General features: G+C 36.1%; 2 protein-coding genes and 1 pseudogene across 4 annotated transcripts; 2 read left to right on the top strand and 1 right to left on the bottom strand.

The window, feature by feature from the left end:
* Positions 768–4,316, bottom strand: LOC109704069 (annotated as a pseudogene).
* On the top strand, positions 12,301–18,080 carry LOC109706882 (vacuolar amino acid transporter 1). 3 transcript variants are annotated; one of them, XM_020227899.1, is made up of 12 exons: positions 12,301–12,620; positions 13,958–14,244; positions 14,372–14,586; positions 14,721–14,744; positions 14,853–15,033; positions 15,558–15,708; positions 15,807–15,942; positions 16,039–16,058; positions 16,173–16,318; positions 16,635–16,678; positions 17,431–17,493; positions 17,799–18,080. In XM_020227899.1, exons 1-12 carry the CDS (start codon positions 12,442–12,444, stop codon positions 17,889–17,891), a joined length of 1,539 nt encoding a protein of 512 aa, XP_020083488.1. In that variant the 5' UTR covers positions 12,301–12,441; the 3' UTR covers positions 17,892–18,080. The 3 variants fall into 3 exon arrangements, with proteins under 3 accessions (XP_020083488.1, XP_020083487.1, XP_020083486.1); XM_020227898.1 differs by having other exon boundaries at positions 15,489–15,708; positions 16,173–16,247; XM_020227897.1 differs by having other exon boundaries at positions 12,302–12,620; positions 15,489–15,708.
* Positions 23,667–25,441, top strand: LOC109706857 (protein SMAX1-like; the record flags this gene model as incomplete). The annotated part of the gene is made up of 2 exons (XM_020227868.1): positions 23,667–23,750; positions 23,834–25,441. Coding segments are annotated over 2 exons (1,467 nt in total), but the record flags the coding sequence as incomplete, so codon positions are not given.

Raw genomic sequence — 25,881 nt, 5'->3', positions numbered from 1 at the left:
GATTTTAATTTCAAAATATAATTCATCAAATGTTCAGTGCAGTGCATGAAATGTATGTATTCATTGGTTTCGCGCAATAATATCTCCTTATTAAGTGCTTTCAGCATTCAGACTGCAAGCAATCATTTCATGAACCGTATCGAACATTTGATGAATTATATTTTAAAATTGAAATCTCATTCGTTCGATATAACCGGCAACCTCTAAATGATTACCTGTAGAGCTCCTTTATGATCTGCAACATCTAGATAGTAAATTATCAGAACATATGACTCACCAAACATAGCTTCTTTAGATGTTGTAGATCATATCGAAGGAATGAGATTTCAATTTCGAAGTATAATTCATCAAATGTTCAATACGGTACATGAAATGTATGGATATAAGTGCTTTCAGCATTCGGGCTGCAGGCAATCATTTCAACTTCTTGCTTCCAAAAACTCAAACCTCTTGAATGAAACTAAGAGCAACAGGATGCCAGTTTTCTCTTATTTTATTACTTGGCGAAAGAGATGCTTACATTGGGTAATCCATGGGATTGTCAATTGATAGCTTGGGACCCTCTCCACCCTCTTTTGTTCAATCATAATCAAAGCCATTGTTCTGTTTTAGATACTCCCTTATCCTTGGTTCGTCTCCACCCACGGTTTCTTGAGCTAAAACCAAAAACTCCCAAGCAATCATCGTCAGCCAAAAGAAACGAATTAGGAAAAGGAAAGCAGAGGAAAAAAGACAACCAAAATGAGGCTACCAATTTTAGGTGAGAATTGTACAAAAACTCTCTTTTAACTCAACAATATACTGAATAAATACAGATATGTAGCTGTTTATTGTTGAACACAAGCGAACAAAATTACAAATTCTATCGATAATACTCGATAAAATTGGAACCCAACTCTTCTATTTGGTGTTATTTATTAATTGTCACTTACAGCCGCACTCAAGTGGAAGAGTTCTTCGAAGACGTGGAATGATCCCCAGTTTTGCCAGGAAAATCTCGTAACATGATTCACCCAATTAATATATATAAATCCTGTTGTTGTTTTCATTACCGAATCACATAGTCGATGACTTGAGTGAAATTGGTATGTTCATTTTTGTCTTTTTTCCAGCATCAACTCATCTGTTCTCCTATTAGATCGACTCCGACGAGGAGGAATGATACTCCTTAAAAGAGAAGAAAATAAAAATGAATCCCCTGCACGGACAAAAGACTTCGAACCGCTGCGGTGAGCAGGAGAAGAGCAAGGCAAAGCTCCTTTTTGTAGATTTTATTAACCTTTTTGACAGGAGAAGAAGCTTTCACTACTTGCTCCTTAAACTTGATCAGCTCACTAAATTCACTTTCCGATACTTGTTTCTGAATCTCTACGATGCCAAGGCTTTTTGAATCTTTCTCTACTGCTGCTAATAAATCCGATTCTGACGACCTTCCCGCCTTTTTAATGACAACCCACTCATATGAGCTCCCCAGTTGGAACAATCCGGAAACCATTGCATTGAATTTGGTCACGGACATTGTGTTTTCGAGGAGGAGGTAGGGAACGATGAAAGGGAAAGATCGTGGAGCGGGAAGGATGTTGAGAAAGGACATAAATACAGGCAAGTAGCATATCACCAAAACAGGTAGCTCGGCTTCGGGGACGAACATAGTCAAAGGGGGAATTACACAAAACAATGGGAAAGAATAGAATGGAAGGATTAGTTTCCTTAACAGAAAGAATAATAGAATTAAGTTGTCTTTGTTCCAGATAGATATCTGCAATAAAGCATAAAAGGCTATTTTAGAAACTTGAATTTTGATGCATCAAAGCTACAATGAAAACTAAGTGGTGCTTTGCTTGACAAAGCTTCTAGAATAGCTTCTTTACTCAGAAAAGCAGAACCTCGGTATTTGGTAAACAAAATCTCTATAGCGTCTGCCGTGGCATGAAACTAAAATGAGCTTCTGAACCTCAAAAACAGAAGCTCCGAACTTGAAGCTTCAATGGAAAGCATTTTGAGAAGGATCCGAATAGCAAAGATAGTAGTGCTTCTTTTGAAAGCTCTACTAGAATAACAAGTTTGCAGAAGCTCCAATGCGGCCGCACAGACAATTAGGAGGATTACAAACCTTCGAAGTTATGATCTATGGAAGGCATAGACGAAAAAGGTGCATTGGACCGGAGTGCCATCTGTGCTGCTGTTAGCCTCGTAAGATTCCGGAACTTCACATAAAACCTAGAAAAGAACCTAATACAAAGTTAGCAGCTATTCAATACAGAAGTTAACGTGAGAATTGCTTCTTCGATACATTAATTACCTTAACATCATTTAAGAAGACGAATTTCCATCCGTGGAGGTGAGCACGAACAGCGATATCCATATCCTCAACAGTCGTTCTTTCGAGCCAACCACCAGAATCCTCTAATGCTTTAATTCTCCAAACACCGGCAGTCCCATTGAAGCCAAAAAGTTCAGAAACACCCCATTTACCTGCTGCTCCACTTCAAAATGAAAGCACAAATTAATATTTTGGAGCCGAGTTAAGAGGTTCTCGTCCTTGTTCACGAAACTCCACCTCCCTTGAACTAACCCAATTTCTGGATTTCCCTAAATTATAAAACAAGATCGACAAATGTACTCAAGACACTAGAATAGATCACTTGTTTCTTTAATACTACATGTTCTTACCAAATTCAGCGAAAGCTCAGTGAATTTGGAAGTTGTTTCATTACCAAAATTACGTAAACGTAAATTCCTACGTAATTATGCTATCTCCTTTCAGCGTTTAGAGTTATTCACAGTTCCATGTTATTTTCTTGAAATCATCTATAGGCGAGTGAATAATTCTAAACATATTCATACAACTCAAGAGATTTAAAAAAAAAAAAAAAAAAAAAAGGAGGAGAATTTGTCATTATGGATATCACTACCTTAAAATGTGGGACAGTGAGCTTAAGGAAATCAGGGTTTGGTTGGAAATCGGCATCAAAAATAGCAACGAACTCATAATTTTTCACGTAGTCGCAACTCATTGCGGACTTGAGATTCCCAGCTTTATAACCAGTGCGGACCAACCGATGCCGATAAACAATGTTGACACCCCAGAGGCTCCATTTAACAACCTCAGCTTCAATCACAAGTCGAACCGTGTCATCGTCCGAGTCATCAAGTACTTGTATTAGTAGCCTCTCTTTAGGCCAATCGAGCTGGCACGCAGCCGAAATCGACTGCTCATAAACCTACCGCACGAATTAAATTACAAATTTTTACTTCAAAACGAAAAAAAAAAAAAATCAAACTATGCAGAGTGATAGAGTCATTAGTGATTGATTACCTCCCTCTCATTACACATGGGAATTTGAACAAGAACCATGGGGAATTCACAATCCCCTTTGATTGCACCCTCCTCTATCCTTGGTTTGATCCTCTTAAGCTTAATCCAGAAGCACCCTAAGCACAATATGATCCGATCCACCGACTGTACGACGAAGAGAACAATGCAGAATTTAGAGAGGACCTGAACCGGGCACGCAATGTAGGCGGCGCGGTACGAGAGCCATGAGAGATAGGCCGAGTGCGTCCACCCCTCGATCTGCAACTCGGGCTGATGAAAGCGCCAGCCTTTCCAGTAGGCCGAGAGCTTGATGAGGAGCGCGGCGGCGAGGCAGAGCACAAGGAAGCCACTGATGAGCTTGAGAAGCCGCCGCGGCTTCTCGGGCTTGTCGTCCCCGGGGACGACACGGTGCCCATGGCTTAGCCGCATTTTGAGAGCTCCGGAGAGTGCCGACACGGCGGAAACAATGCAGCAAACGCTGCGGCGGGCCGAGAGGATTAGAGCCCAAGTGAGCTGCTTGGGGCTCCTCCTCCCATGGCCCTTGCCGCGGCGCGCCGGAGAATCAGGGCCGTCGATTTGGATCACGGAAAAATTAGGGTTTTCCATGGCCACCACCACAGGGGCTCCCCTCCCTCCTCTCTTCTCCTTCCCCCACCTCCACTGGGAGAAGCCCAAGCTCGGAGCCATGGCTTCTGCTTCTAGGGTTTAGACCATCCCACACCAACTGAAACTATATAATAAACTTTGAAAAAAAAAACACCAAATTTCCACAATTTCTCTCAAATCCATCACCTACCCAGATGCTCAAATGAAGCATTTAGCCCTTTCCTCGCATCAAAATCATATCTTGCTCCCCTCATTGCGGAGCAATGTAGTAGATGAGGAAGAAGAGGATACAAGAGAGAGAGAGAGAGAGAGAGAGAGAGAGAGAGAGAGACAAAAATAGGGTTTTGACGAATCATGTGTACACAATGTTGTGTGTTTTACTCTTCAACAAAAAAAAAAGCTCTTCCTCAATTTAAACCTCTCCAAATGTTACCATGGTTTTAATTTTATCAAACTTTTTTGGGTTACCATTAAACGAAAAAAAAAAAAAAAAGGACTAGTAAATCCACAGGGAAATGAAATATATCTTATGATAATTTATGGAGTGAGTGTAATAAGATTGATTACAGAGGTGATAATTTCTGATGCTTTGGATCCAAGCAAAAAACAGCAAGTAAATAATAAAGAACCCTAGACAAATATTTGGCAGTTTTAGATAGTAATAAGAGACTCAGAAAATCTCAATCAAACTGTTTACTGGTACTTTTCTTCTGTTATGAGTTTATAATCTGTTATTTTTATGCTACATTTTTGTGGATTAAAATTAGGGAAAACTTCAAATACCCTTGTGGTTTCACACTTTCTCACTTAGTATTCTGTGATTTAAAATGTATCAAGTTAGTACCATGTCGTTTCGCACTTTCTTACTTTAGTACCCTGTGGTTTAAAGTGTATCAAGTTAGTACCCTGTAGTTTCGTACTTTCTCACTTTAGTACTATGTGGTTTAATATTTCGTTAAATTATATACCCAGAAATAAATAATAAAAAGAGAAAATTGAAACCACATGGTACTAACTTGATCCAAAAATGAAATCACAGAGTACTAACTTGATCCAAAAATAAAACCACAGGATATTAAAGTGAAAAAGTGCGAAATCATATGGTACTAAGTTGATACACTTTAAACCATAGGGTACTAGAATGAAAAAGTGCGAAATCATAGAGGGTATTTGAAGTTTTCCCATAAAATTATATGAGGTGAACTGGTCCAGTGACACACTGACACAAATATGTATAGACTCCAGGGCATGAATGCATCATAGATGGCATGATGGTGATGGAAATGGGAAGTAATCTTGATTTAATTTGTGTGAAAATTGTTAAATAAAATATTTTTTATATTTAACACTCTCGCTCACGTCTCGACTCAAACTTTTTACCATGCTCACAATATGGATTTGAATTAAAATTATAAAAAATTAATAAATCTGGCGTGACTCAAACTCAAAACTATGTATTCTAATACTATGTTAAATAATATAAAACAATCGTATTATTTCTTTTGCATTGGAGAGCTCCAGCATTGCAAAAGAAAGTACATCGCTTATGATCAAAAATACACAAAAAACCAAAAGCTTCACCTAAAAAATTAATCAATAATTTTAAAAATTTCACTCTTAAATATAATTAGTTTCGTTCAAGGTTGGAATTGGAATAGATAATAAAATGTGAATAAATTGGAAAGGTAATTGGATTGGTCTGCTCCCTATAGACGTTTGGTTCATTCGTGGATTGGAAATTGGAATGAATTATTTTCATTCCATTATTTGCTTCATATAAACTAAAAAATAATAGGGTAACACAACACTAATTTCACTCTTAAATATAATTTTATAAATTTATCTAAAAATTTATGAAAAATTTAATACTATTCTCAAATTAGAGCGTTGCCAAAAAAAAATATCAAATTCATTTTAAAAATTTTTATGTACGAAATAAAATTATAAAAAATATGTAAAATTATTTCTCGCCGCCGCACCACCAGCTCGTTACCTTCGCAGCGTTGTTAGGATTAGGGATAGGATTTTTGAGAGAGAATAGTTTGTTTTTCAGTGAGAAAGAGGTGAAGAGATCTTACAGGAAAGAGGATGGGTGGGATGGAGATGGGTCGCGTGGACTGAATCTTAAAGCAGCAGGAATGATAGTGATCCTCGTCGAGTCATCTTGCAATGATAAACCTCCCTGTAGAATTTTTGGATTTTGTTCATTGTATTTGCAAGTTCTGGAACTCAACATTTTGCAGATAAAACTGCGCAGTGGTGGAGCTCCCCAATGACATTTCATTACGGAGCTCTCGATCTGCTGCTATGAGTTAATTTTGTTTCCATCCACCAATTTGTTAAAGATGTTTTTTAATAATAAAATAAAAAAAAAATTGAAACTCTAATAGGAAGGATTATAAATCCTTAAATAAAGATAAAAATAATACGTGATGACGGATTGGAGCTCTCCAACGAGGCAACGTCGCCTTGTTGTTGAGCTCGCCACTTTTTTTTTTTTTTTTAGCATTATGTCCTCTCTAAGCTAAATGCGCTTTTGGGGCAAAGTTTCTTAAAAAAAACCTAATCTCGAGGTAAAGAGATTACAACCACTTATAAAAATAAAAATTATAAAAGTATATAAAACTTTATCTGGATCGTAATGCATTTTGATCTAATGTCCAACTTTTAAAATTATTAATTCTATTATCTAATTTTTTAATTTATTTAATTTGAGACAGCCAATAATACTTTAACTTTAAGATTTTAATATATTATTTAACTCATATTAATTTAGTAAAATTTATTTAATTCATATAATTATAAATTTATTAATATAAACAAATATTTTAAATTTTATATTCAAAAAATTATCAAATAATTTAAACCAAATAAATTAATTGATCAGATGAAATGGTATATATATAGATCAAAAAAAAATTCCATATATTTTTACTAATAAAGAATTATATATTCAATATTTTTGTGGGCCAAAATTTTCTATCCTTGAAGGACACTTTGTTCCATGTGGCGCGAAATATACACTTGTGACAAAAAGTGGATAAAAAGGTGACACATACCACACATGATCCAAGAGCAAGAAGACACATAACACGTAATACAAGGACAAAAAGATAATCACCAAATTTGGACAATATAAATGTAAAAATATTCTCTCAGCCCCGTTTGGTTGGGGGATAAGCGGGGATAACAAAAGTTTTTCCCGCTATTCTGCTAAACGGGATGAAATTTGACCGGAATATTTTATTCCGGTCAAACCTTGCTATTCTCGATTATCCCGGAATAGCAAGGAATTTGCTATTCCACCATTTTGGTGGAATAGCACTATTCCAATTCTTAATTTCAAACTTAATTAAAATTATAAATTGAATTAAAACTAAATTATATAAATATAATATGTTATATATTATAATACATTATTTTTATTATAAAATTATTAATGGTACTATATTAATACATATTATTTATATTTAAATATTATAATAAAATTTATAATAAATTATATTTAAATATTATAATAAATTCTTTTTATTAAATTTAAGTTTAAGTAGAATTTTTAAAAAATTTATAAATTTATTATAATAAATAGTTTTTATTAATTGTTCCCACCCCTATTCTTATTTTAAAATTTTAAAATTTTAAAATTTAAAATTTTAAAATTTATATATTATAATACATTATTTTTATTATAAAATTATTAATTGTACTAAATTAATAATTATTATTTATATTTAAATATTATAATAAAATTTATAGTAAATTATATTTAAATATTATAATAAATTCTTTTTATTAAATTTAAGTTTAAGTAGAATTTTAAAAAAATTTATACATTTATTATAATAAATTATTTTTATTAATTGTTTCCACCCCTATTCTTATTTGAAAAAATTAAAAATTTTTAAAATTTATAATTTATAATCTCAAAATTAAAGTTTATAATTTTAAATTTTAAATTTTAAATTTAAATTTTGATATTTTAATTTGAAATTTAAAATTTGATATTTTATATTTTTCAAATTTAAAATTTGAGATTTTAAGTTTCAAAATTTAAAATTTCAAAGTTAAAATTTTAAATTTAAAAATATATATTTAAAATTTTAAAAATTTAAATTCAAATATAATAAGAGGATAATATGATTATTTTTTATTTATAAAACTCACTATTTTTCTTATTCCATCTTACCTAACCAAACGCTATTTTTTTTATTCCCAGTAATAACCTAATTTTCATCCAAACGCAAAATTGATCTAATCCCCGCTTATACCTTAATTTATACCTATTCCTAGAATAGTCACTTTTTACTTATCCTCGAACCAAACGATATCTCAGAGTAAAAAAAATATATTATTCTTTCTACTGTACATCGCATCATTTTTTATTTTTTTTGAGAGATAGGTAAACACGCTACCTGCTTCGTTTATTTCATTTAGAAATAAACTTAGCTGAAAATATGAATCAACTAGAATTCGAATTTGAGACCTCAGATATCAACTATTACTCTAGAAACGGTCAGTATCCCATCAATTATTATTTTCTTTGAAATGACATGTTAACGGGGACAAAAAAAATCTCTTCCACTACAACCAGAAGAAAAAAATAAAATAAATATTGTACCTTATCGTTTAAATTATATATATGCCAATTCTTTTTAGATGTATACATTTAAACTGAATTACTATTATTTTTAAAATTTATTAAAATAGATAATTAATTTAAATTTTTAAATTTGAAAAACTATCAAATTATTTAAATATATATCGTGCGTCAGTCACCGACCTGATGACTCTGCACCAACTACCGCCGTCAAATTTCTCAATCAACGCTCCATCTTGTTTTGCTTCCGAGCAATTTTTCTATAAATACAAAACTTAGGTTCACATAACCTATCTTATTAATATATAGAATTAATTTTATACAGGTCCCTTTAGTAAATTATAAATTTACCTCTACAAAGTTTGACGTACTTTCATATATTGTTCGTCATAATATTTCCAAATATATTCATCTGATTTGTTACCGTTAAAATACTATTTATTTTATAAGTGAAATAATCGTTTTGTCATCACAAATATATCTCTCTGAAAGTCCTAATTTTTAATTGAAGATGGGTAAATGGATCAATTCACCTCATTAACTAATTAGCGTTAAGTATTTTAGCTATGGTTAACTAATTTTTTGTCACGCCAATATTGTAAAAATATACAATCATCCCCATAACAGTGCTCAAAATGGTACAACACCTCTGACCACTACAAACCTCAAAATACTGTATAGACTGCTATATACACTGATAGGTGGCCCAACTACACACACAAAAAGAGTAGGAGATACTAACTATACGCAGTCCCCTTATTTCGATCAGTCGCTGGTGGAGAAGGCTCAAATAAAATATTAATAAAAAGAGTATGAGAACTATAATCAATAGTTTTCAGTGGGTACAATCGTCAATGCCAACGATACCATTAAATCTATAAAAGACAAAAATAGTAAATTACTGAGCGATAAGAAAGAACAGATACTAGTATAAATAATTGCAGAAAAAAAACTACTACTATCATGTCTCTACAATATAGTTGAAATGGTAAATCATGTATTGCATGCATCAATCAACTACTAAATAAAATACTGCAATAATACCCAATCATACTAACCGACCCAACAGTCACGTCTAACTTGCGTCGCCTCGTGTCCAACACCGCCTATAGTGGTCCGCTATCACGCAGACTGCTGTCTGTCCCATATCATAATAATATTTTATAACCTAACCTTCGAAATGACACTCGCGGGGCGCTACCCCAAAGTATAGTATTATTGTCAATTTCAACATAACATGAAGGCCGTGGTCAAATACGATGATCAAATAGATCATGATAATACTGTTATAGTGTCCAAAATATAGTTATACTTTACACTAGCTGTAATTGTCTATTGACCTTTAGAAAAATATACTGACATATGTCAATCTATCACTATTATTTTAACTATATCAACAATTCATCTCATAGATTAAATAATATAATATGAATATAGAAATTAGTCTGTCAATTTTGAGAACACAGAATCTACCTATAATACAAATCCGAGAAAATGAACGGTAGATAGGATAGTAACTACAATACTTTAAAATAACTCGAAAATTGCTCGTCACAATTATGCGAAAATACGCTCCTAAAAAGTATAAAAAAATCAGTTTCTAACTATCAAACTTTTTCAAAAAAATATCAAAAGAGTCTAAATAAAGATAATAATATTTTAATACTAATCGTGACGTTGAAATACCAAAAATACACGTGGGCATACTCGACTTCTCGCTCGCTCGTTAGAACGAAACAAAGCTCTCTTTTTTGTGCTCAATATCTCTCTCTATTATTACTTGACAACAAAAAAAGGAGATTGTTAAGGATGGGGTGTCAACCTGGACTCCACGACTTAATATAGAAAAAATGCTAGAAAGACCTCCAAAATTAAGTATTCAACTTTAGTCCTCTATAACTTAAATTTTAAATTTTAAAGTCTGTTTTTAGGTCTATTTTGCGCAAAATATTTTCAACTCAATTAAACATAAATTTATATTGTAACCTTGTCAATTTGTTAAGGTTCAGCATATCGCATTTTTTTTAACGGATCTTAACAGTAGAAATATATTTGAAAATATCGAAATATTTGTAAGAATAATATTTGAAAGTTAAACTTTGTAGGAATATATTTATAATCACTATATTTGCAAGGTCTTGTATGAAATTAATCCTAATATATAGGTTTAATCCTCTCTCTCTCTCTCTCTCTCTCTCTCTCTCTCTCTCTATATATATATATATATATATATATATATAGTAGGGCTGCTGTGCTCTCAGGAGCATGGAGGCCTCCGTGCTCCTGAGTCGTTTTCGATGATAGAATTTTCGAATTAACGATCGGTTCTGTTAGACTTGATCTAGGGTATTTAAACTTTCTAGAGAATAATTTTTGTGATTTTTCAATATCATTTACCTAGCAATCGAAATAATTCAAAATCAATAATTTTTAACGGCTGAAAATAAAAATTCAATAAAAAGTGGTGATATAGCATTAAAATTTTCGATCAGAAATATTGATTTTATTGTAGATAGTATAACGAATTTTGTATCAAAATTTTATCTGATTTGAATACTTCTACACCGTTAAACTTGAAAACGACAGATATCAACTATTTAGAGTAAGATCAGTACGTCTGATCTTAAATACATGTCTTTTATCATCATCTTTTATGAGATTTTTATTTTCAGTTGTTTATTTTTAGATTACTTGTTTGATAGGTATATGATGCCGAAAAATTATAAAATTTAGTTTCCAAATACTTTTAATAGTGTTGATCAAATTTAAGGAAACAGATCGTCGATTTGAAAGCTACATCATTGAAAACAACTTGGTAGCACGGAGGCCTCCGTGCTACCGATAGTATACCAGTTTTTATATATATATATATATATATATATATATATATATATAGTTGAGCTGAAATGCTATCGGGAGCAAACGGACTCTGTTGTCACCCATTTGTTTTCGATGATAGAGCCTCCAAATTGACGATCGGCACTGTTGAATATGATCTATACCACTTGTTCCCCCCTTTGTTCCCAAATACTGCGTTCGGTACTTGAGAACAGTAATTTTCGAATTTCTGGAATAAGCCGATATAAGGTTGGAACTACTGTTCTATCTTTTCCATGAAACAAGGTTATTCTCATGTGAGAATAAGATTAATTAAAGTATTAAAATAATTTTAATTATGATATTAAATAATTAATTAATTTAATTAATATATTTAAATAATTATTTATTGCTTAAATAATAAAATAATTTATTAATTTATTACTTATAATTACTAATTAAATTATAATTATTTATAATTATTAAATAATTACTTTATTTATTTATTTATAATTAATTAATTATTAATTAATTTATTAATTTATAATTAACTAACTTATCATTAATTTATTATTTTTAAGTAATATTTTGATGTTAATTAATTAGATAAAATAATTTTAATTTAAAATTATAACTATTATTCCCTCTGTTCCAATCTAACCATTCAAACACTATTTATTTTATTTTTCAGAACAATCCAATTTTCATCCAAATATAAAATTGGCCTAGTTCTTAACTATATCTGAACTTATATCTATTTCTGAAATAAGTAATTTTAACTTACACCTAAAATGAGTAAAAATAAATAAGTAATTTTTACTTATGCCTAAACCAACGCAGATAGTAACGGGACTCTCTATATTTGTAATTTTCTGCTGCTCAACGGCGAGGATTCCCTTGCACCAATCAGTGTACAGATTCTTTTTGGCCACATATAAACCGTTTCGAAAACCTTGCTACACCCTTCGCGAACGTATTATCCCTTTTTTGTCTTTCGTTCTCTACCCCTCCCGCGAAATCGCACAATTTGATCGGCGATTTCCGCGCTTTGCTTCTTCCATCTGAGAACTAGGGTTTAGGGTTCACGGTTGGGGTACAGAGGATGGCGGGGAAGGAGAGGGACAGGGACGCGGAGGAGGTGTTCATGGAGGGCGGGAGCGACCGGGACATAGAGGAGGACAAGTACGAGGGCGGAGGAGGGAGCGATGGGGAGGAGGAGGAGGAGGAGGAGAAGGAGCCCTCGTCTCAGTTCCAATCTCGCCAATGGCCCCAGAGCTATAGGTGAGTGTGGAGCTCCGCGACAATGGCGGGTCCTGTATCCATTTCTCCTCTTCAATTACGTTGTTCTTGTTGTTATTGTTGTTGTTACAATCCTGTGGTGAAAACGTAGAGAGTTTTCCTAAACTATGGACCATTTTGAGTCGGCTATTCGATCTTTCAAAATTTTGACTCGATTTGAGTTGCTTAACAGACACTTTGATTTTAAAATTTATTAAAGTAAATAATTAGTTTAAATTTTAAAGTCCAAAGTATAGTTGAAATTGTCCGTAGTTCAGGTAAGTTATATACATTTTTACTTAATCCTATAAATGCTTTGTGGTATCTGGTGAAGTGTTGTATGGGTGGGAGTTAAACTGTTTGGGACCTGTTATTGTTTAATCAATTTGGTTTTGTGTTTGGGGAGAATGATAATGAAAGGTGTGAACTTTGTCATGGAGGCCTAATAATAACTCGAGGAAGCGTTTGGAGTTGTTTTTCTTTTTGTTTTGGAAGAAATGGTCAAACTCAATTGTATTAAGACAGTTTTTTTTTTTAAAAAAAAGATTATTTCGGGGGTTGCTTTACTAGGAGTTTTCTTCCTGTTGAGAAACTTGTTTGTTCTATAGGTCTAGGGCTCGTTTGGTCTTACTTTTACTTCTGCTTCTGCTTTTGGGTGTAGTCATCTTAATAGAGCATTTTGCAAACAAACAAACAAGACTGGAGCTTTTGCTCAGGCGGGAAGCAGAAATGTGATTTTGAGGCTCAAAAGCATGATATCCAATCTGGAGTTTCTGATTTTGCTGCAAAGAGAAGCTGCTTGAGGAATCAATTTATTGCTTCTCCTAACAGTACAACTTGAACAGCACTCTGTTGAACAACAATAACATAATTTTGGTTGGTGTGACAAGAAAATATATTTTTTTCTTAGACAGAACAATAATACATGTAATATATATAGGAGAATAAGTTTAGAAAATGGAGCTAGCTCTACTCCACGGTCTCTTTTGATAAAATTGGATTAAAGAGGTTAACCGGATCAACCTAGACCATTTTTTGAGTGTTTAATTGCGAGAAGGCCTTTCCTAGTAAGCCCCAGTAATCTTGGTCTTAACTGAGGCCTTGTTGTCTTTAAAACCCACACCCTGTTCCTAGCAAAAATGTCTACTTTTGTGGAAATAATTTGTGAATTGAACGAAAACTGTACTTAATTGGATGCCTCTTTCTGTGCATTTTGTTCTCTATATTCAGCTTATCAACTATAGTCTGTAGATCAGTATTCTCATATATTCGTCTGGTATGCTTTGTTCTGGGTATCGTGTAAGACTTTATCGTGACATAATACCCTTTATTTGTGACAGAGAAACAATTGATTCTTATTCAATCACAGCATCTCCAAGCTTTGGGTATCTCAGACGTTCTCCTAGTATTAGATACTCGAGCTTTGATCTTCGGTCTTATAGCGGACTAGGCTCTGATGCTAAGCTGCCTTCTTTCTCTGATCACCTATTGGAGAAGCAAGAATCAGATAAGAACTTGAAGAAAGCTCTCAACTCTGTGGTGGATGAGTCAATCTCCTTCCATGTACAATATACCGGAGAAGGATACATCGGCCATGGGTGCAGTGTTACACAGACCGTCTTTAATGGTGTATATATATATATATATATATATTTCTTTTTCCTGCCGAATCATCAGTGTGATAACAAAGACATAGTAATGCTTGTATTAATTTCGAGATGCATTAATTTTCATCTCTTGTTGTTATGGTACAGGGGTCAATGTATTGGCTGGCGTCGGCATTCTTTCCATTCCATTTACAATTAAGGAGGCTGGTTGGTCTGGTTTGGCTCTCCTAGCTCTTTTCGCAGGTGTTTGCTGTTATACTGGGATTCTCTTGAAGTACTGTTTCGAGAGCAAGGATGGCATTTCAAGCTATCCTGATATTGGAGAAGCTGCATTTGGGAGTTTTGGACGGCTATTTATCTCTGTATGTTTGACTGTTTAAGCATTCAAACAAAGATAGTACATGGGAGAAAACATAGGACGAAATATGAATTCTTACCCAACTTGATAAAAGATACTACCAAAACAATCTCTGATGCTTTTGTATTTGTTGTGCAGGTTATATTGTACACAGAACTTTATGTAAGTGAAGCCTTCTAAGCTTCAGGAAGTAATTTCGTGGCTTCTTGCTCTTTCATTCCAGTGAATTCTTTTCAAATTTGTGATAATTCTTTTCTTTGTCGTGTGCAGTCATACTGTGTGGAGTTTATTATTTTGGAAGGAGATAATCTTACGAGGCTCTTTCCGGGGACTTCATTTAATTGGGCTGGGATTCATCTTGATTCCCTTCACTTCTTTGGAATATTGACTGCGCTGATTGTTTTACCAACTGTATGGCTCCGAGATCTTAGAGTCATTTCTTATCTTTCAGGTATACTTGGCTATCGTTTTATGGAGGTCCAATACTGATACAATGATGTTAAACAAAAATATATGGCTATCCCCTCAACTGTAGGCCATCTGGATACAAATTTATGAATTTTACTCATTGGATCTCAATCCTTCAATTACATGTTGCCTAATTTCAAAAAATTACACTAGAACTTAATGGTTTCTGCAACTGATGGAAAATTTTACAACATTTTCTTGATGGAAATAAGCTAAGGCCTGTCAAAACTTGATGGAATATTTTAAAAAGAAATGAGATGATGTTAGTCAGCGGTTCAAAACAAAATAGAAGTTCAGGAACCTGTTTGGTTGTTTCAAATTTACCTATAATTTGAAAGGCTTGGGGAGAGGAGTGGCGGGTCTGGGTCAGTAGATTTCTGCTCTGATTTTATTTTGGAAGGTGACAAGTACTTTTTCTTAACCTCATATCTTCTGCAGCTGGTGGTGTGATCACCACTCTATTGGTTTTCCTTTCTGTTTTTTTCGTTGGGACTGTGGATGGAGTAGGGTTTCATCAGACTGGAAAAGCAGTTGATTGGAGTGGTTTTCCTTTTGCTATCGGTGTATATGGCTTTTGCTACTCTGGGCATTCAGTTTTTCCAAATATTTACCAATCGATGTCAGATCGTACAAAATTCAAGAAGGCATTATTCATATGGTAGGATACATTACAGAAATTACAATGGAGTTGTTTTACGATGTTGCTGCTTGCTGTTGATTTCTGACAATTTGTTCTTACCCCTCTGTTGGAAATAGTTTTGCTCTATGCACAGCAATATATGGCTCTTTTGCAACTATTGGATTTCTCATGTTTGGCGAAGATACTCTTTCTCAAATAACATTGAATTTGCCAAAGAATTCCGTTGCTTCAAAAGTTGCAATATGGACAACGGTAAATATCAATTTTTCAACATAAGCATTAATATTTATAAATACTATTTTTTCCTCAACTATTTGCTGATTTACCATCATTCTACCCTTTTGTCAGGTGATCAATCCTTTCACCAAGTATCCTTTGACATCAAACTTTTGAAAATTAAGTGTTTGACGCTAAGCTCTATTTTGTGTCCTTGAAATAGTCCTATTGATTTGTACATCTACTGTATCCTTAATGAGAAATAGATATGCTTTGTTGCTGAATCCATTGGCCAGAAGTTTAGAGGAGCTTCTTCCGGTGAGATTGTCCAATGAAATATGGTGCACTCTCTTGCTGAGAACTGCTCTCGTCGTATCAACTGTGTGCATTGCTTTTCTTCTACCCTTTTTCGGTGGGCACTAAGCTTTCTTATGCAAAGATCTGATTTATAATTTATGAGCATATGAAATATCATTTTATAGCATGAACACGCTTATATTTCATATAAAATAGAAATAGGTGCTCATAGTACTAACATAAAAATATTAAGTACCTGAACGTTCTTAGGGATTTCAAAGGTTTTCCAGATTTTATGGCGCATTCTTTGTCGTTTACTGGATTGCCAAGGCCAATTTATGTTATTGTTCTTGCTGTTCTCCATCATGCTGTCCATTAAATTAAATATCTAACCTGCTGATTTGTGATCAGTCATTGCATGCTTTTTGCAGGTTTGTTGATGGCTTTGATTGGCTCTCTCTTAAGTATACTTGTGGTACGTTAGTCTTTTATACCAACTATCGTTAATCAATTAGTTCTTTATAACAATAAATTGTATCATTTTAATTCCAAGCTCTATTTTGTCAATTGGATCTGAGTCTCCTCTAGTGTAACTGATTCTTATGTGTTTTTATATGTCTAATGCCTTAAGGTCAGCATTTTAACTTAATAAATCACATATAATCAATAGATATTAGTTTTCTTATTTCTTAGTGCTTGGAAGGGAGTTCATGCAAAAGATATAACGTCCTTTGGGCATTGTTTGAATGATATCTACACCAACGTTATTTTCAAACTTGTGAAAGAGAACTCGATATCAATTATTAGAGGAATCTGGCTCAGTTAGATCAATCTATTCTTCTGGATTGTGCCTGCCCAGTATACTATTTCTGTTGCATCACTGGTAAATTCAAATGTATTAAGAGTGAGTAACTATATAAAATCACCAAATTAAACTTTTGTGTGCATCAAATGGCTTCTAATATGATTTTCTCGTGAAAAATGTAAGATTCTAGGATTTTCTTGTTCATCCATGCTAGTGCTTTCTCTTTCATCTTACGAGTTTGTTAGCATTGATCCCTAATGAAAATGATACCTTGCAAAATAGGAGTCGTGGCCTTTTCTCCCTTAGAATCCAGAATGTACATAGTCAAACATAGAAAGCTTTATTTATTTAGGATTAAAAGATATGTAAATGTTGTCAAATGCAATCATTTTGAAACTTTGAGAATTTTAATTTCCTTCCAGGCCATCATAATGCCGGCTCTCTGCTTTTTGAAGATAGCGAGATCCAAAGCAACATCTTTGCAGGTTCGCTTGAACTTGATATTTTTGTTTAGAACTCCTCCAATATTTCCATTCATTGTAGGGACAACTAGAAAAAAAATTTAGATGCGTATGTCGGTTATTTTATATTTCGAAAGAACAATGTGATGAAACTTTCCTTATTCATTTACGAACTTTTCATTCTAATAGTCTATTTGCAGGTAATGAGACATGCAATGGTTCGGTCAACTAGAGTTTTACATTTCTGTTCGTAATAAGATTATGCAGTATGAAATAATGCGATTATTTGGAACCATGCTGCTAATAATCATCTTTTCGATGCGTTCCAGATCACCTTGAGCATCATAATTGCTGCACTGGGCATCGTCAGCGGGGCCATGGGAACCTACTCTTCAATATCCCGTATCATAAGCAATTATTGAAATGCTAGCTCTCTGAAACTGCGAGTTTGGAATAAGGTCCGCATTCCTTCATAATTATCTTGAATTGTTTGTAGACAATTCTTACTTTTTATTTAACCATTTCGTATGGAAATGTTTAACTGAATAAGTTGTAAGCAATGCTTGGCTTAGATAAAATAATGGCATCTGCATGCATCCATTGGCCTTTCATAATGTGTAGCAATTAGCAAAAGAGGAAAAAAAAAGAAAAAAAGAAAAAAATAATCAACCTTGTGTAGTTCAAAGCATAATCCGGGCCGGACCGCGTTTGGCTTTTTATTGGGTTAACTGTTCCTTACCCAACCGGATCCAGGCCGGCATATGCTTAGGTTTACATATAGCTGGTTCTTGCCTATTAATTTGAAAGAAGAAAAGTGAAAAGTAATTAATAAAGCCTTTGGTGCCTGGACCTGGTTCAACTTTTTAAGGCCTTTATGATTGATTTTAAGGGCTCTAAAATTGTGGTCACAATGGGCCAGATCCAGGCAATAGCTTCTCCCTTTTTGAGTAGCACACTGCTTAAAAAGCCATTGATAGCAATTTGATTTTGTCCGGTAGAAGCTTGCGTTGGCTCAAGGATGTGACATATTTATTTGTATCCATTTTGAATCTATTAGTATATATCTATTATACTTGACATATTTATTTGTATCTATTTTGAATCTGGCTCTCGATGAGACAGATGTTGATAGATCTTCGCTCCCTTCTTTGTTTGTGGGAGAACCACTGTGTTTAGTAGTAGTAGTGTTTTTTTTTTTTTTTTCCTGAAGCCTAGTTGCTTCTCTCCAATGCTAAATTCACCTTCTTTATGAATGAAGCGGTAGCATGCTACCTTCCCTAAAAAAAAAGTATATATCTATTACCTGGACTCTTATTTTTGATTCTGTATATGAGTTTATTTACATGCAAATAATGTAGCAGATTAGTAGCAGAGGATGAATTTATGATGATAGGCATTTCATATCCTAATTATTTGATTAATTACTGTTAATTATTTTACTTATTGCAGCCATATCATTTTATTTTTCTTTTCCAAAATGAAATGCCCAGTCACCTTAAGATTTAGACCTAGATTGGAGATTGATTTGTACATTTGATTGATTCCTTGCAAGTTAGTCATGTACTGTAATTTCTTAACCTTTCATTGAAAAATTACAAATATTTTATATGACACAAAAGGACATTTTACCTCAAGTGAAGTTTCCAATTTCAAATCAAAGTTTCTGGAAATTGTCATAAAATGCTAAATTTATACCTTAAACCTTAATGTCAGAGTAAGTAAACCATAGGAATAATTGTGGGGTCATTGATTCATAAAGCATAAAGCATGTTAGCAAAGCCTATACAACTATTCAATTTATTCCTACTAGTCTAACTTAAGTCTGAAAAGGAAGCTTTTTTATAACATCTGGAATCAGTTCTCTTTTGTGCAAGTGTTAGGTCTTTTCCTTTTGTTGGTAGGTTTTAAGGAATCCTAAGAAACAAAGCTAAAAGAGAGGGAGCATCATCCTTTATGCAAAGGAACAGCTTTTTCTTTATTCTTTTTTTTTTTTTTTGGTTCTTCCTTTTCTTTTTTAAGTGTATCCCACTTCTCATTAGCTAGTTGGGCTAGACAAGCACTTTTTATCACAACTTTCTCTGATAATGCAAACTTTTTCTCCTCAAAAAGATGAATGGTCTCACTCTTTCTTGATAGATGCTTCCAAAGCATAATCACTCTCATTCTAAAAGTAACCTTTTTCTTTCTTTTCTTTTTTATCTTAATAAGGCCTATTCAAAGCCTCTCCCACTTTTCCTCATTGGGGGGCTCTTTTATGCTGCTTAAATCTTCATGAACATGCCACACCATTTCCCATCATGAACCTATTGGTCCTGTTGAGTTATGTTGAATTCAAAATATTTAAAATTTGGTCTTTAAGAGTCTTAGGGGCCGTTTGGTTGCACTGCAGTTGCAACTGCACTGCAGTTGCAACTGCATGTAAATACAAATTTCGTATTTGGTTTAATGTATTTAACTCTAACTGCTGTAGTAGGAACTGCAGGAGGAGGCTCAACTACAGCAGTTCGAACTACGCCCAAATTGGCCGCAGTTCTAACTACAGCAGTTGGAGAAAGTAACTTTAAATAAAAGATATGCTTACCTTCTCAATATTTTTTAAACAAAAATTATTTTTCTTCTTTACATTAGAGGTAATTTCACCATCATATATATAAAATGATAAAATTTTAAAAATTATCTCTCAACTGCATGCAACCAAACAAATTATTTATACTTGTAACGCTTTCTACTACATTCAACCAAATAGGATTCATATAGCTGTAACTGCTGTATTTCTAACTACGTGTATTTCTAACTACACTGTATTTGTAATTACATCTAACCAAACGATCCCTTATAGTGTAGCAGCCTTGAGTTTGAGTTTCATTGGTCCCCTAGTTTTATTCATTTTCTCCTATTTAAATTCAGTCCAATTTCTCTTATCAAAAAATTTCGAGCCCAGATATTTTTTTCGAGTGATTGCATTTTTATTTTCATATGATTACGAAAATAGTGAAATTTGAAATCAAATATGCATGACATGGCCCCATGTAGAGCCGATGCGTACAATACGATCATTTAGACACTTCAGTTCTACATTGACAATGCTGTAAAGTCCTACAAGAAGGAAAAATCTTTTCTGAAATGCTTACACCACTATTCATATTACTAATTAGCAGCAAATGCACATGATCATGGTCATGTTTCCATTACTTGATTCATTTAATCAGTACCATGTGGGTGCCAATTTATTTCAAGGCTTCAACAAGAAGGGTGATAATGAGAGAGGGATGTGGTCCTCTCCAAAGTATGTATCTCTAAAAGGTGGTGGGAGTTGGAATGGTGAGGTCACTCATGGCTTTTAGGGTTTGGAAAAAAAAGAAAAGAAAAAGAGAGAGGAATAATTAAACTAAAGATGGTGTAGATAGGGTTTGGTAGAGATGGACAAGGAGAAAGGAAAGAGTTTTCTCATGGAATTTAACTTTCTCACACACACCCTTTCATAGCAACAGCTACAACAACTACTTTTTGTAAAGGGAGGTCCAAAAGGAACTTTTTCTTAACAATGACTTGTTCTCTTGTGAATGCCCTTTTATTAGCTTTTTGAATTCATGGGTGGATGGATAAATTGAAAGTGCACCACCTCTACCCTAAAATCATGCATGGGCCCATGAATCCTTTTTCTGCAACCTTTTTTATTGTATGATCTTTAATGCTTGGCATTTTCTCAGTTCCCATGATCATGTATGTGATGTTCATCATTCATCAAGGCTTCAAGCTCTCATGCATTTTACTTGCCCTTGTCTCCTCTTACTCTCTTTACGCTCTAATACATTTATACACCCAAGAATTCAAGTATTGATAAGTTTCTTTATGTTTCAATAAAAATGAAGTAAAAATTGATCAGACGAATAGATTAATAAGCGTCCCAAAAGGCTTGTGGGCGTTAACTTTAGCTGATGATGCTTTTTTTTTTTTCTTTTTTTCTTTTTTTTAGAGAGATAGATAGCACGTTATCCGCTTTGTTTATTTTATTTAGAAATAAACTTAACTGGAAATATAAATCAATTAAGATTCGAACTTGGAATTTCGGGTACCAATCACTAAATTCTTAGCCACTTGCTATAGAGACGGCCGGTTTAGTCAATGATGCTTAAAAAATGTTCTGTAGGGTAAAAGTGTATAGAGAACCCTCAACCATGGACCATTCTTCGACAACTTTCTCAATTTTTTTTATTTTATTTTATTTTTTTTTATTGAGATTCTTCCAACTAGTTATTGCAATTTGTTGGATATATACAGTAAAGATTGATTTTTTTTTAAAAAAAGTAATTTAATAATACTTTTGAAAAAAAATAGAATAATGTAGAAAATAAAAATAACATAATATTGTGTAGAGCTACTATGCTATAAAAAATAGAGAATTTGATGCTACCGACTTTTTGACCCTTAGATTAAGAATTGTACGGTTGGAATGATTGCGATCTCTTCTAGAGTTGAGTAATTTTTACAGGATAATAATATTAATCTAAAAATTAGAAATAATCAAAAAGATTGATTTAAGGATTAAAAAGTCGAAAGTATCATAACCTTCTATTTTTTCGATAGCATAGTAGCTCTACTTCATAATATTTCACTTTTTACTGCCGAAATGTAGAGTATGAATTTGGAAGAAGAGTGAGGGAGAGACACTGAACTGTATATATATATATATATATATATATATATATATATATAATAATAATATAATATAAAGAGATGAACGCATATAAACCCATACAATGTGTACGTCAAGCAGAGAGATAAAATATGTTTTTGTAGACATAAAACTAATAAAACTTCAAATCGCGGCGCGAGTGCGTCGCGGCTTCCCGCATTCCTGAGTGCCCGGAGCGCGGGCGGTGCGCGTCGGCGTCCGGAGCGAGCTCGCTGTGCGGCACTCGACACACGACCCCCTCCACGTCGCCGCGCCCTCTCCTCTCCCTAACCCTCCGACCTCTCCGCCGCCGTCCTGCTCCCTCTCCCTCTCCCATCACCATTCCCTCCACCACCTCATTGCCGCGCCTCGACCTCTGCTCTCCGCGCCATCGATCGCTATCCCTCCCCTCCACCAACCCTGATACGCCTAACCTAACCCAAACCCCAACCCCCTCTCCACAACGCCTCGCCGCCGCGTCAAGCGCGCCACGCGCACGCCCACCACGCCGTCGAGCTGGCACCTCGCCCTCGCCGTCTCGACGACCCTCCTGAGCCGCGTCATCAGCTCTTCTCTCCCCGGCGGCCATCAGCCATCCCTCCCTCTCTCACATGCCCCTCCACTCCTCGCGTCCCAGTCCCCCTTCACCTCCCCCTTCCCCCGACGGACCTTGGTGTTCCGCCATGTCCTGCAGTCCTGCCCAAGCCCTCCCGAAACCGCAACCCCATCGACTTCGTCGGCTATCGCACCGGCCCCGTCGCCAAGAGGCCTCCTCTCCATCTCGCACCTTCGCTCCAAGCGTTCGTCCCCCTCCCTCCCCCTCTCCCCTCCCCTCGCCCCGCCGCCGGACCTCACCTGGGCTCGCCACCTTGTCGCGCTAATCCGAGTGCGCGGAGGCGCGAAGAGGAGGACGAGGAGGAGGGGACAGAGAGCAACGGAGGGTGGGTGGAGATTCCTACATGTCAACCCCTTGCACCTACGTCATCAATACAAGTCAATCAAATCCATTCTTTCAACAAAAGTACAATAAAAATACTTTTTTACAATCATGATGGATTAACAGTATTACTTTTTAAAGATAATTGATTGACTTTTTACTCCACTTCACTAATAATACACGCGTACATTCTATGAATTTTTTCTGGTGGTTGACCTCCGGGATCTGACGTGGCTCGTCGCTGCCACATGGCTCCCGGCGGCTAGCGCCGCCGTGGCGGAGGTGGCGGCGGTGCTGCGGCGGCTCCGCGGCGGCGGCGGCGGACACGTGTGGCTCCTGGGGACCGCCACGTGCGCCACGTATCTGCGGTGCCAGGTGTACCATCCGACGATGGAGGCCGATTGGGACCTCCAAGCCCTTCCCATCGCCCCGCCTCCCCCTACTCTCCACAACCACAGGTCTCTATTTTGTATTATATATATATATATATATATATATATATATTTCATTATCACTACTAATGAATTATCATTTTCTTTTTTATTTCATAACTTTGTTTTTTTTTTTTTTTTTTTTTTTTTTTCCAAACTTTTCGCAGAGCAATCCGATCCCGAACACGTGCCCAAATGGTTGCACGTCGCAGTTCCGTCTCCCGCTGATCATCTCCAGGTTCGTTTCTGCTCTTCTTCGCTCATCATTAATCACTTCGTATTCGAGAATTCGCTTCTGATGCAGGCTTTTGAGTTCCACAGAGTGGAGATCGGGAGCTTAGGCGGAAGCAGAAGAGCGAGGAGCTGCGAGACCGGTGGCGCGAGACGTGCGAACGCCTCCACCGTTTCGCGCGCACGTCCTTGAGCTCGGTTAAGACCGATCTTGTTCTCGGTCCGTCGGAGACGGACGGCGTGTTTGAGAGATGCGGAGGCCTTTCGCCGGAAAGCGATTCTCTAAAGAGGCTGTATAAGGGACTGGCAGCGAAGGTCGAGTGGCAGAGGGAGTCGGCCTCGGCCGTAGCTGCCGCGGTGATCCGAACCATGTCGGGGAACTGTAAACCCCGCGGCCTACGGCCGAAAGCCGATACGTGGCTTCTATTCATGGGGCCCGACGAGGTCGGCAAGAGCAGGATGGCGTGTGCTTTGTCGGAGCTAGTGTTTGGTGGGCCGCCTATAAGTATTCGTATCGGTTATGCGAGAACTGACGACAGAGACGGCGAATCTGACGTAAATCTACGTGGTAAGATGCCGATCGATCGCGTCGCCGATGCGCTCCGGCGAAACCCCTTCTGCGTGGTTGTGCTCGAGGACGTCGATCATGCTGATGCTGCAGCAAAGGGGGTCATCAAACGGGCGATCGAAACGGGCCGACTCGCGGACTCCCACAGCAGGGAGGTAGGGTTGGGGAGCGCCGTCTTCGTGCTCATGTCGAATTGCTCGTCGGGGGATCTCAAGGGCTCGGGCGTTGAGGAAAAAATACTAGAATCGGCGCATTCGTCATGGCACTTAGAGTTGTCTCTCATCGAAGAGACAAGAACCGGAAAACGCCGGCCCGAGTGGTTACCGGAGGAGGGCGATCGAATCGTGAAGCCGCGGAAGGGATCGGAAGGCATCTCGCTCGATTTGAATTTGGCGATCGGCGTGAATGCTGACGACGACGGCGGTGGCAGAGAGGGCTCGCGAAGCTCGAGCGATCTCACGGTGGACCACGAGCATGAGTACGGGCGGCTCGCCATCAATAACTGCTCGACGTCGTCGAACGCTGCTGATTTCATCGATATGGTGGACGACGCCGTCGTGTTCAAACCGGTCGACTTCGGTCCGCTCAGGCGGAGAATCTCCGATACAATAACCGCGAAGTTCACAGCGATCGTGGGAAATGCGTGCTCTCTACAGGTCGACACGGACGCGCTCGATCCGTTAGTAGGCACAATTTGGCTGACCGGAGGCGCTACGACCGACATGTTCGACGAATGGTCAGACAGAGTGTTAGTTCCCGCCATACAAAAGTTGAAGAACAACTTAAAACTTGAAGACGGATCCACCGTACGGTTATCGTCGGTGAAAGGGCGCGGGTGTGGGCGGAGGCGGATAGACGACGGAGGAGATCTGTTGCCGAGCTCCGTGAGAATTGCCGGAGTTTGAAGGGTGTGATTGTGATTTACATCTTTTGTGAGTGGGTGATATGTAAATATGGAGAGGGCCACTGGGCAGTTAGTTAGCCGTTAGAATGGCAGGATTTGTGTCTTTTTTTGAAAATATATCTAACTACCAACGTACTAGGAAAGAGGGAACATGTTGTATGGATATACAATTCCATGCATGTACACAATTTTAGAGATATTTTAGTAGTTTTAATCTTTACCTTTACCATGTGTTTGTTTGTAACTTCAATCCAAGCAAAATTGTGGGTACTCTACCATCTATGCATCTCATAGTTACGGCCGTCAACGAGCCAAACACGAGCGAGCTAGGCCGGCTCATGTTCGCTCGAGCCAAACATAAGTTGGCTCGTTAGAATTTTGAACTGCAATACTCAGTTCGTATTCAACTTGTTTATTAACGAGTCAAACATGAGTTAACTCACGAATGCAATATTCAGTTCGTATTTGACTTGTTTATTAACGAGTCAAACATGAGTTAGCTCACGGACAGTAAGTTAGATCGGTAGTCTTGCTATCGAGTAAAAAATTGAAAAAAAAAATTAAAATTTTAATCTAATAATTAAAATTTGTGAAATATAAATCTCTTTATATTTGAATTGGCCTAAATTTTTTTATATAAACAAACTGATCTCAACTCGTGTTCGG

This window comes from Ananas comosus, linkage group 2 (assembly GCF_001540865.1).
Source record: "Ananas comosus cultivar F153 linkage group 2, ASM154086v1, whole genome shotgun sequence".
Lineage (NCBI taxonomy): Eukaryota > Viridiplantae > Streptophyta > Magnoliopsida > Poales > Bromeliaceae > Ananas > Ananas comosus.
The sequence above is the reverse complement of the archived record's forward strand: the minus strand, read 5'-3'. Positions and strand labels throughout refer to the sequence as shown.